The sequence below is a fragment of the Prosopis cineraria genome, unplaced genomic scaffold, assembly GCF_029017545.1.
Source record: "Prosopis cineraria cultivar Desert tree isolate PC_DT_omini unplaced genomic scaffold, ASM2901754v1 PC2, whole genome shotgun sequence".
In the NCBI taxonomy this organism is placed as follows: Eukaryota; Viridiplantae; Streptophyta; class Magnoliopsida; order Fabales; family Fabaceae; genus Prosopis; species Prosopis cineraria.
Window position 1 is genome coordinate 26,027,525 of NW_026555333.1, and position 12,785 is coordinate 26,040,309.

The window sequence follows — 12,785 nt, forward strand, 5'->3', positions numbered from 1 at the left end:
TTAGCCTATTTAAATGAAGGCCAGGATTTGAGGTTTTGATGTACTAATGGTTAAATAGGCTTAAATGGACAAGCCTTAATGGGCTAAAAAATAAATGAGTTGGCCCTCTAAAATAAAGGGCTAACCTATTTAAGCATATATATATTATTAAAAAATTTATAATATTTAATAAATAAGAAGGGAGAAAATTTTGAATTTAAAAAAAAAATTAGCATGTTGAACAAAAAAAAAAAGAAAACCTCTTATAGTAAAATTTTGAGCCAAATGGTTTGAACAAAGTCAAAATTAATGTGGAATTCAGAACAGTTAGGCCTTTTTTTACTCTTGTTTTAGTAAAAAAATGTTAATTAAAATATTAATATCAACTTAATTTTGGATTATTATAGTAAAATTTTGAGTGTATTATTTGTTTATGGGCATTATATGAATAAAATTGTAAAAAAAATTGAAAAATCATTTGCTTTAAAATGACAAATAAGATCTTATAAAAAAAAGAATAAATAAGGTAAATAAAAAATATATACATGAAAAAAAGAGAAAATTAAAAATTAATTTGTTATAATTGAACAACTCTAAATCAAGAATGATATTGTTAGTATTTTTATTGTTTTATGTGTTCGCATGTGCATATAAATATTAATTTTATTTAATTATTATATTAACATTTTGATTATCAGCTTAACTAGTTAAATCACAAGAACTTTGACCCAATGACTTTTTTAATTCGTTATCTTATCCAGTTTTTAAAATATTGTTTTCCACGCGTCTGCCACTTGCATTCCTTTTTTAATTCCTCCTTGCATTCTCAATTTTTTTCGTTTGAACAAAGCCGAATGTTTGGGCGTTTTTTTTTCTTTCCCTGTACAATGTTTGAGGGCTCATAAGGCTCAGAACCCGCCCATTTCACAGGATCCGTTTCCATTTTCTTTTCACTAGGACTGCACAAAAAGACAGGATGACGTTAGACTTCACCCTAATTTAAAGTTTGGTCTCTTTTATGAAAAAGACTGAATTAAGCAATCCATAGTTTGGTCTTATCCGTGATAATCTGAAGACTAACAAGATTAGATTGACCCATAGGAATGGGAGATTGGTCCTGTCAATCTAGTACTCACTTAGTTTTTTTTTACTTCCTTTTTTCTTCTATGAAAGACAATAATCCATTTCAACCTAATAAACTCAATTAAGATGATAATATGATGATAATAATATTAATAATAATAAATCCATAATAATTTTCAATAATAAGGAAAAATATTTCTATTATAGTCCAAATGATTTAAATTTGTAACTTTAACAAAAACAACACTCAACAAAATTCAACAACACTACATTACAACAACAATTTAGAAATAAGCTCAACAAATCTTCATACACTCATCTCCTTAACATTAATTACATTTGAAGCATTTGTCAAAAATAAATTAATTATAGTTATAATAAAAAAATTAATAGGACTGGACTGAACCAAATGATCCGGATGCTTAGTCTGTTATCCAATCTAACCTGAAAAAATAGTCTGATCTTTGTAATTTTTTTAGTCCTGAATGACTGATGTCTATACAGACCAAATAAAATTAAGACTATCTTAAGTTAAACTGGCACTGAAAATTTTTTGCACAACCATACTTTTCACAACCCATTGTCCATTCTTTTATCCAAAAAAAAAAAAAAAAACATTGTCCATTTCATTTTAAAAAATTGGAAAGGCCGATTTAGAAGCGGAATTGGGGGGGAAAACCTCCACTTTTGCTCTCTGACATGGTTTGTAAAAATCGGATGCCCTAGCTGTACGCACGCGTTCAGTCTTCTTCACTTCAGAGTTCAGAGACTTTCACTTCACTTCTCCCTTGCCTTCTCGCTCTCGCCCTTAGACGAGTCAGACCAGCCAGCCCTCAGATCTTCACGGCTTCACTTCTTGTTCTCCGCCTCGCACGCGTTCTCGGCGTTCGGCGTTCTCAATCCACAACTCTATTATCCTGGACTTAACCTAAATCCGTGGAGAATGGAAGGCAGTGAAAGTGAGGCCATTTTCGATTTCCTTAATCTAAATCCACGACTCTTCGTCAACGAAGTTCTCAACATGGTCGACGATGTTGTAGATGATGCTTTCGATTTCTTCTACCAGTAAGTCTCTTATCAATGCTTCTATGAGCTTTTGTTCGGAATGTGGTTGTAGAAATTCTGTCTTTCTCCTCATGTCCTTCAGGGAAGCATTGGTGAAGCTTAATTCTGAAGGGACGGAAAGATCCCAAAATCTGAGAAAGGTTAGTCCTATCTAGCACCAGGAATCATTAATCTTGTGTATGGATTTCGTTCTATCTTCTTTCTATAATGAATGTTTGCTTTCTTAATTGAGCAAGGATGGTGCTAGAACACAAGTATGAGTTCGCAGAAATATTTACTTGGAACCAATATGTGTGGTACTTGTTCTGTTTAATATTATTGTGTCTCTGTTTTTCTTTTTGTTTTTTTTTTTCAGGGTGTTGATTGCATTCGCAACGTGATTCAGGCAGTTTTGGACAAGAGGCTGGCTATTTGGGAGAAATACTGCCTTCGCCACTGTTTTTCTGTTCCCCAAAGTTTTGTTATGCCAAAGAGCGTAGGTTCTTTGTAATGATGGCAGAAGCAATTTTGTTTTTTGCTGCAACTTTGGCTTGCCTAGTTTACCTAACATGATTCTGTCGCTATTTCTGTAGCGTTATTTGCTGCGGTTATGACTTGCCCGTACTTGCTGTTGTTTTATTATATTGATACTGCATCTAAAGCCAGATCATGATGCAGTGTTCTTTTGGGGTAAAGAAGAGTAGCACCATTGGAATTTATGTTTATAGTTTTGCTAATTTAAGATATTGCAAAAGAATAGCATAAATAAATACTCATTGTGAGAGCTTTGTAGCCAATATGTTTGTACCTAGCTCGGCCCATGAATAATGGGTGATTGTATTAAAAAATATATATATAGAACATTAATCTGCCATGACGGGCTACTGGTTGCTATATGGATTTTAAAGATGCAAAGGGCATTTTTACTTTGTTTCATGGATTTTAATGTCAAGTCATTCTTATAGAGGATCATCACCATATGCCAAGACTAATACATGGACTTTCAAGTATCTGCCTTGAATTATATAATAGCGTTTACCGTGTTGGGCACCTACTCTGATAACACATGATCAAATGACTGATCATATGTTTTATGTAGTGTGCATATATTAATTCTTACAATTGCAGATGACATGAATGAATAACCAATAAACGTTTATGTGTGGCAAAAATGATGACTAGAATTTAACATGTATCATAGCAGAAGAAATTTAAAGATTGTTTTATACGCAAAATGGAATAGGATGAAAAAGAAATATCATTGCAAACTTTATTTTTTAGCATGAAAATAAAAAATTCTTTGTGCTATTGAATTAAAAACTATAATAAAATAGAAGTTTCTCTTAAGTAATGATAAAAAGAGTATAATAGACATTATGTCTATGTGCGTTAGAAAAGAAAGCTTTTTCTTTCCTCCCACCAAACATCCCCCTTAGCATTTGGTGGTGTTGTTGTTACTTTGTTTAGCTATCAAAGTTTTTAAAGATGCTTTTCCAGGATAATTCAATTGAGGACGGCTCTATGGGTAGAGCTCTTTCTGATCCAGAGATAGAGTTGCAATTAAATTCCCTGAGGGAGGAATTAACTGAGGTAACAACAATGCATTTTGCAACTGCGTAATATGTAATTTGTTCTGGTGAGCAGCCCCCCCCTCCCCCGGGCTTCTTAATTTGACTCATCTCAATGCTAACCTATTCTAGGTTGGGAAAGAGTCTGAATTGTTGAATAAAGAATTTCAAGCGTTACAAATGCGGCATTCTTCTGAGAGTGGGTTGATCAATGAGACATTACAGTTTTATGATCAAGACTCCATGCATGAGCTATTTCAGGGTAAGTAAAGACCTTCTTTCCTCATGCTTACTTTCATGATTTAACCTTTTGAATGTTTGGACCTATAGCACAAAAAAACTAATTTTGATGATGCTCCATTTGCCCTTGAGGCAACAACAACTAAAGAATTAGACATATGTGTAGTTCCATATATCTTTTTTGTAAACTTCCCAATAAAAAATTGTGGTTCTTCATCTGGAATAATAGCATGATAGGTGTATGGTTTAATTGGGAGACCATATAGTTGTTTGCAAAAATCACTCACCTCATGTTATTATTGGAGAACCATACATTTGTGTTTTGATTGGAGAGTCTGACAATAAAAACATAGGTGATTGCACAGAAGTTTTTGTTTACAGCACCCCCCCCCCCAAAACACCCCGGGGGGATGATCAGAACACTTGCATATTGTTTATGGGTTTCTGTTTGATAACGGACAAGCGGATGCTAAGTTCTTAGAATGCAGTAGGTTGATTCCATTTTCAATTAGATTAATTTCAAAGTCAATTTCTATTAAATCACCTTAAAGGGGCATATTTCCCCCACTACTCAATTGCATGGCTGGTGGAAAACTCAAATTCGTTACTATCATCTGAAATAAGTTCGGCAAGTAATTGTGATGCCTTGCTTGATTAGGGTATGTAACATCACCAAGCTCGGCATATTTTTGGCAAGTAATGTGTGTTCAGTATGGTACCTTTTTTGTTTCGTTAATCCTTATGGCTTATTTTTTTTTCACATGGGTTTTTTATTGCACGGGCATGTTTGGCTCACTTGATTTTAGAATGGAAAGGGAAAAGGAACAAGTTTGGGATGATAAATAATCCTCATTTTTTTTATAACAAAATTTATTAAAAATGAACTGAAAATGTTAAATAATGATGACAAAAAATGTGATATAAATTACATAAGAATTGGCTTGTTTTACATGTACTTACTATCTTTTTGCCTTGACTAGCCAAATGTACCCTGAAAGTTTTCCTTCATTTACATTTTATATGAAGAGAAGGAAGAAATTCAATAATGTCTGCACAATTACTTTTCAGTCATAGTTGATATATATGTAAAGGTAATAAGCTATTTTACTGGACAGATATTTAAGTAGATTGTTGTTTCATTCAGAGATAGTGACAACTGCCTCAGAACTTGGAACAAAGGTAGGAAAACTGAAGACTAGAATGGCTGAACAGACTGAACAAATGAATGTAAAGGGGATTTCCATCCACATAGAGAATTTATCTGCAACAGATTATGCCAAGGGTAACCAAAAGTTTATTTGATGCACTGCAACTTGAATGAACTTATGCTGGCCAAAGTCAGTATTTGTGATCTAATTATTCCTGTTTTCAGGACTGTCAAATGTGAAGTTTGAAGACCTTCAAGGATTTTCAACTGTTGTGAAGAATATCTGAACTTTATCATGTGCCTTTACATGAGCCTTGTAGTGGAATGGGGCAAATACAATTTATGGAGAAGCTTTTATTCTTTTGGTGCTATGTAGTAGATTTTTTCCTTTCGACTTATTTTCTAATCTGTAATTATGAAATTACTTATAACTCCAAACTGAAGCTGGTTAGATATAAGTCATATATAATGTAATATCACGATTGTTGTCCTGCTCCATGATTGACAGTACATTAGTCAATAAAGGAATAGATTTTGTGTAACATGATAATAAGGAACAGAACTGTTTAGAAGTTTCATTGAAGTGCATGTATAAATCATCAATTGGAGCTTCTTGAGCTGATTAGTTATATACGTTTCCCCGCTTAATCATTTAACAGGCAAGTCCTGTGAAGTTGGTTTTCCTGCTACGTAGTTGCATAAATTTAGTGGTCGTGGTCTACATGTACTCTCGTTTTGAAGCTTATTTTAGGCATCTATACCATTATACTTTCTCATTATATTTATTGCAGATTTGCAGTTGTAGCAAAACTGGTTTGAATGGATTAGCATGATAAAAGTACTTTCTTGGTGATTTGCCAGGAGCTATTGCTCAACCATGTATATTCGAAGTCAATGAGGTGATTGTTGCTTGTTATTCATATTTATCTAGTTCTTCGATGCAGAAAGAATGTCTGAAATATTAAAATTATTTTTTGTGCAATAGTTCTTTTTCAACTTCATTGATAAAAGTTGATTTTGATTGTTAATTGATTAAAAATGATAAAAAAAGGAGATAAAAAATTACAAAAAAAAAAAACTGATGGAATTATAATAGAAATGTTCATCAGTTTCACACAAATTATTGATATAAATTTTAAACTTGAACATAAATAGAGAAAGGTACATTGATGTACATGTCAACCAGACACAATGAAGCATAGTTCCAAAGCCACTTAGATCGATAGAACATAAGTTGAAAGCAGCATGAACTGAGATCCAAATTTATTTCAAAGTCGTGTGTCAGTTCAAAAGCTTGGTCTCTTGGGGGAAATCATAAGCACCTTTCTCATACTCGTCATGATTACTCATGAGGTTAAAAAGTTCAGAGTCGTGTGACTTAATTCCCTTGATTTTGATATAATCACGCCACCAACACATGAAGCTACTTTTCTCCAAGAAAATCTCCGGTGAAACAGCATAATTCTTCAGCAACCCATAAACATATTTCTCAAACTCATCCAAACTATTCATCGCCTCTTGCTTCTCTGCCTCAGTGAATTGATCTCCAGCTTTAAGTTTTTGAGTTAAAATAACCGCCTCTTCCACACGTGCCCAAAAGCAAGAATCAGAGGTCAATATAGATTCTACATTCTTCCTATCCATCGACTCATCATGTTTCAGCCGATCAGAATCAAACCACTTCTCTAGCAGTTTATAATGCTCAGATCTTCCACAATTAATGTAGTCTCTGTTTCCCTCCTTGTAGTAATGAGCTATATCTAATGGTTGGACCATTTTCCTGTAAATATTGCCACTGTAAAGCCATCTTGTACGAAGAAAAGCTGCAGCTTCTTTCATGGGCTGTTTCTCTACCTCTTCCACTACCTGTTCCCAGTACTTGTTGAGTTTTTTCCTGTACAAGACAACGTCCAGGTCATAAGGGAAAATCTCTTCCTTATAACTGTCGTAGTAGCCATATTTGTCCTTCTTAGTATGCTTCTTGTACCATTCCAACTTGGCCATATACACTTTCATATCATCCAACTTCTTAAATAGGACAAACCGTTTGGTCTTCTTCAAAGTCAATTGCACTTCCTGATATTTCAGTTCTTTAACCAAATTCTTCAGGTCAACTTCCTGATGACAGATCAATTTCAAAAACCTGTTTAGATCAAATCCTTGTTCAGCTTGTTTCAGTTTTTAAAACATTGGTTGAATGCTTTTATGAAGAAGCAACGGAAAAGAAAATAGAAAATTGATCAATCTATTCCCGTGGCTTTGACTTGGTTTTGATTCAATTCTTAAATTTTAACTTGTAACCCAATATTTATAATTTTAATTTGATTGTAATTCAATCTCTATAATTCAATCATTTAAAATATTGATCTTATGTGTTAAAAAAGCAAATTATAAAGACAAGTTATTTTGAGATATAAGAACTAATGTTTTAAGTTAGAAAAAATATATGAATTAAGTTACTATTAGTTAAAGTTTATGAATTAAATTGCATCTAAATTAAAATTATTATAAAGACTAAGTTATACCGAGTTAAAATTTAGGAATTGAGTTATAAATAAATAAAAATTATAAGTAGCCAAAAACTGAGAGATTTTCTAGAATATTAATTTTTATCAAAAGGATTAAAAATAGGGGTTGATTTACCCGCAGGAATTGTGAAAATCCCAGAGCACATAGCTGCAATGCGAGGCTTTCCTCAAGAATATCAGAATGGGGGATGTTGGGACCATCATCAGTGTCTTTGCAAATTGCCTTACGATTCAAATTCTTCACAATATTTCCATAATCAGGATTCTGAAATTCTTGATTCAGCTGAGTCATGTGATTTAGAAGCTTCAGAACAGAAACAGGGCTTTCAAAACAAGCAGATCCATAATCAGAACATAAGAAGAATATTCCAAAGGGGCTGTACGAATTGTGGGAAATTGAATAGGATAGAAATGGGTCACGAAGAGAAGCCACATGCAAAAAGCAAGAGTTCCAATTTGAACTTCTTGATATAGCTTGTTGAAATTTTTGGTCTCCAATAAGTGGAGAACCAAAGGTGATGCAGAGTGGATGTTTCTGTTTCGGATCCATCTTTTCTAGTAGCAATAAAGTGAAAAGAGAAGCAATTGATCCTCCAACAGCATAACCAGTCAGAAACACTGAATTTTGCAGATTGATCTGCATTATTCAACAAACTCCAAAACTTAAATATCATTCTTACTTGCTAAGCCAATAAGCTAAAAAAATATATATATACACTCATAACACTTGACAGATGAGCATGGATTTAAAGTTGGCAAGTGACCTAAATCCATGAAAATTATCAAAATATATTTTTCTTTACAAATTTAAAACAACCATCATGATCACAACATTTCATAGGATTTGGATTCAGAGGATGTACTTAGTATAAGCTTTAAGTGCCTATATGATCTAAACCGTTGAATCCAAATCAATAGTTTTAAATGTATATTCTACTTGAAATTAATGAATAAGTGAATTTATCTTAATTGCTTATATGTATTTCAGCGGCTCAAACAGTACAATCAATCAATACTTATAGCCACTGTATCCAAATCTCGTTCGTTATATATGCCTTCCCTTCCAAAAATTTGAGATTTAATGCTCCACAAAATCTCTAACAACCGTTATTCATTGAGTAAGTGGATTTGTGCCACTAACATCCAAAAACTGGATCCACAAGTTATTGAAGGAAACAAGGAAGAAGTACGTACCTTAGATTTGAGTTGATCAAGCTTGTTTCGATAAGCATTGAAGAGGGAAAATGTAGACTTATCGAGAGAGAAGGTTGGGTAGGTTTTGGAACAGATAAATTTGAAGGGATTGTCGTCGTCGTTCGATAAAGTAAGCAACTCAGGTTCAACAGTGTTTTGGGCAGTCCCAAACAATATAATGGTCGAGCCTGGTTCTTTACTAACATCTTTCCAGAACAGAGCCTCGCTTGAATGGGTACTTTCTGAGGAGATGAGTTCCCATAAAGACGATAGAATTCCAGAGCTGACAACAGAAGATGCAGACTCTAATCCACCAGTAAATCTGGAATTAAAAAGAACAAGCATTTAAATCAAGAAATATTAAGAAGCAGCAGCAGAAGTTATCCTTGTGGAAATAAAAAGGAATAAAAAATTGAAATTCACGAACACTTGAGCTTGGTTCGGGTTCATCATCCTGAATCCTCAAACTGTTCAAGAGCAACCTGGAAGTGATGATCTACTTAGCGTTCGACCAAGATAAGATATTGGGGATCGGAGTTCGTATACAGCTAATCAGCTAAAGCTACTTCGGAAATTCACTGGAAACCCCGTACCACCAAGTCAACGAACGGTCTCAAAGTCTTCAGTTTATTATTATTATTTTTTTAAAATAGAGATTAACTAGTTTATAAACCTGTAAGATGCACAGGATAATTATAGTCACGGATTTAATAGGAATAGTTAACATCCTTGAAATGATAGAGATTATTTGAATGCCATTATGGGCCAGTTTGTGTTAGCTTATTTCATAAAAAATTACTTATTATTTTTAAAAAATATATATTTTGTAAATTTTTATGATATTTATTTAAACTTTTAAAAATAATTAAAATTAAAAAAATAAATTTTTAATTATTTTAAGAAGCTACTTTGTGTAACTTATGAAAATAATCTAATGTAATAAATGACAGAAAGTGTTTTAAGAAAGTGAAACATGTAAAGATATCATAAAATTTTAAAATAATATCATAATAAATTATTTTTATAAACAAAAATCAAGAAAAATATCATAAAATTTAAAATAATTAATTAATAATTAATTTTTATTATTGTAACCAAACATAAAATAATGTTTGCTTTGTATAAAATCTCTACAAAATATATTTTTATTTATAAAATTTTTAAATTATTTAAAAATTACTTATTTTTAATCTTAAATAAATGATCCTATATTTACATGGTTTTAGTTGTTTGATAATTCTTTTATGAGGCATTTTAATCGAATTAGATTGTGTAATAAATTAGATATTTTTTTTAAACTAATATTATTCTTTTGCTAGTCAAAAAAACTAATATTATTTTTTATATTTATTCTTATTTAATATGATGTCATAATAGAGATTATTTGAATGTCATTATGCTTACAACTTTTGATTGTTTCTAATTCATTTTTTTTGTTAACAAAAAACATGAGGCATTTTAATCAAATTGGACTGTACAATAGGTTAGTTTGTTTTTAAACTAATATTATTTTTTTATTTTTATCGTTATTTAATATGACGTGTTACTTGAAGATAAAAAGTAAGTTATTTATTGATTAAGGGTGTTTTAAATTAAACTCATTACTTACCCATTCAAAAATTTAAAATATCTTATATTTTTGAATATCTATAATCTTTGTTTGTTGAAAAATATCTATAACCTCAAAGAAAGTTTTACTTCTTTTGTTAAAAAATATAAGGTATTTTTTGAAGAATTAAATATTAAAAAATGTAAGGCATTTTTAGTGTTTTGAGGTGTAATCATTGCCTTTTTTTTAAATACCCTTATTAATAATGACTTTATATTTATTGTAGGGTGTTTAATAGAAAAAAACATGAAAAGATATGGTTAGTTTGAAAATAAGTAACTATTTTATTAGAGGTAAGATTCGGTTGAAGATGTTTTATATTTTTAAATGGATGGAGTATATTTTTTATATATTAATTTGTACATTAGCCACATGCTTGTTATCATGGGCAATAGAATTTGGAATAGTATAACTGCCCCACGCGAATGTTTTGAAAATCATGGATGATAGTGTTAAAAAAATATAAAAATCTTTCATGAAGACAAATAAGCATAATATAGAAATCTAGGTTAATATGCTTGATAGAATTGGTAAATAGTTAAATTAAAATCTTGACCATTTTGATCAATTTGATTACGAGTTGACTACAATTTTAACTATTAACCATTTGAAAAAATGACAATTAAGGACCTCCTTAGGACGTTAATTCCAATTTAGGATCATCAAATTTAGAAATCTCAATTAAGGACCATGATTGGGATAAAAAAAATCAGAATTGTTGAAAATGCCCCTTAAGCTCAAAATAAATGCACTTGCGCACATGAGAGAGCCCTATTTGTGCTCTGTTTCAGCGTCTTCCTTAATTGTTGCTTCTCAACGTGGCTCAGCCGTCTTCTTTGTCATTCATTGAGTTCTCCATATCAGCTCCAGGGGTGTGCAGTCGTTGGTAAGAGGTCCTCTATTGTTGCTCCCATTTTTTTCAGTGGTGGTCCGGTGTGCGTGCTCTGTAGTTGGTGCCCTCTCTTCTCTTCTTCCAAGGTTGGTGCCTCTCTCTCTTTCCCTCCCTCCCTCCCTTTGCTCTTTGGTGGGGGTGGGACTGATTTTGTAATTTTTGTTGATTCTACATTTTTTTTCTAGTGTCATTCCAGCAAGCCATTTGCAATAGTGTTCGAACTGCAGCAATGTTCATTAGTGATCCCAAAATGGTTCCAGATTTCTTTATATTTTGTGATATTCGAACCTAATTGTTGTTTTATTCTATGATTTTTCCATGAATTTGAGAAGAAAAACTGAGAAGCCTTTTGTTCGTCAAGGCATCATGGTCTTTTTATATTTTAAAATCAATGTATTTTCCTCTATTCTTTTATTGGTCGAGCACATATACTGGCAATGAACTAGAAATTTTTAACATTTGGTTTACTTGTTCCTTTTGGTTGCTCTTTTGTTGGCCGATCTCGCATCTTGGTTCCTCTTATTTGTGCTCTCTGTCCGTCTTATTGCATCACTTAGTTCCTCTTGTTTTGCTGTAAATTTTTAACATTGTTTTGAGCTTAGATACTCTGTTTATGCAATAGAAGTTGCAACTCTTTGTTGATGAAGTATGATGAGCTAGGATAGAAAGTTACCTACTTATGATATCTGTTTATGCACAAGATATTATGTTCTTGTGCAACATAACCTAACTCCACTTGTCATGCTATATTTTTAGGAAAAAAAAGGGAAAAAGAATAATTTGGAGTTGTCTAAATTTTATTACGTGACTAAGCCATTCAAAAATTATTAACTGTAGTTCTCTTTCTCTTTATACTATTGCTCTATTTATCTGAAGACAATGACATTTGCCTCTCTTCTACTCCCCTAATGGCACTTTGTCTTTTAGACCACGAATTTTAAATAGTTCACACATGTAAACATTGATTTTTAATTTTACCAAGCTTAAACATTCTTTTGATGCTTGAGTTGTTCTGACTTGAATTGATTTATTTTTACAACAGTTATTGATGTTGAATTGATGGATGATATAACTGAGATTGATATATTTCAACTAGTCCTTTTGGGATCCCATTGGAAATAAATATTGTTTTAGTGATGTCAATTGAGCTATGGTTTATTTAAATTCTTTATACTATTTCTAGAGGTAGAGGTTAGGGAGGCTATGACTGTGACTTTCCCTGACCCTCCCCTGTTTTATAGAGAAAATTCAGATTTCATATTTGGTAAATTCAATAGTGTTATTATGTGTATTCATTAGTGACGTTAGATACATTTAATAATAATTTTTTTTACGCTCATTGTTTGTGTGCAAGATAATTGCTAAAACAAAAAAAAATTCTTTAAGGCAAAAAAGCTGTTTTGGCTTAAGCAAGTTTAGAGAGGCGTATCGTGGCAAGTATACAACCCAAGAAAATAATTTGAAGAAACTCAACACAGAAGAAATTGCAGCATAGAAAAAG

The 12,785-nt window shown here is 32.0% G+C and overlaps 2 protein-coding genes across 3 annotated transcripts; one reads left to right on the plus strand and one right to left on the minus strand.

The window, feature by feature from the left end:
• Window positions 1-1,728: 1,728 nt before the first annotated feature.
• On the plus strand, window positions 1,729-5,673 carry LOC129302493 (protein MIS12 homolog). Its single transcript, XM_054941432.1, has 7 exons — window positions 1,729-2,127; window positions 2,210-2,267; window positions 2,483-2,602; window positions 3,604-3,696; window positions 3,807-3,936; window positions 5,059-5,196; window positions 5,287-5,673. Exons 1-7 carry the CDS (start codon window positions 2,006-2,008, stop codon window positions 5,346-5,348), a joined length of 723 nt encoding a protein of 240 aa, XP_054797407.1. The 5' UTR covers window positions 1,729-2,005; the 3' UTR covers window positions 5,349-5,673.
• Window positions 5,674-6,123: 450 nt separating this feature from the next.
• LOC129302492 (senescence-associated carboxylesterase 101-like) lies at window positions 6,124-9,391 on the minus strand. Of its 2 annotated transcripts, none has more exons than XM_054941431.1 (4): window positions 9,211-9,391; window positions 8,784-9,105; window positions 7,705-7,872; window positions 6,124-7,179 (listed from the first exon to the last, which is right to left on the minus strand). In XM_054941431.1, exons 1-4 carry the CDS (start codon window positions 9,234-9,236, stop codon window positions 6,343-6,345), a joined length of 1,353 nt encoding a protein of 450 aa, XP_054797406.1. In that variant the 5' UTR covers window positions 9,237-9,391; the 3' UTR covers window positions 6,124-6,342. The 2 variants fall into 2 exon arrangements, with proteins under 2 accessions (XP_054797406.1, XP_054797405.1); XM_054941430.1 differs by having other exon boundaries at window positions 7,705-8,226.
• Window positions 9,392-12,785: the final 3,394 nt, after the last annotated feature.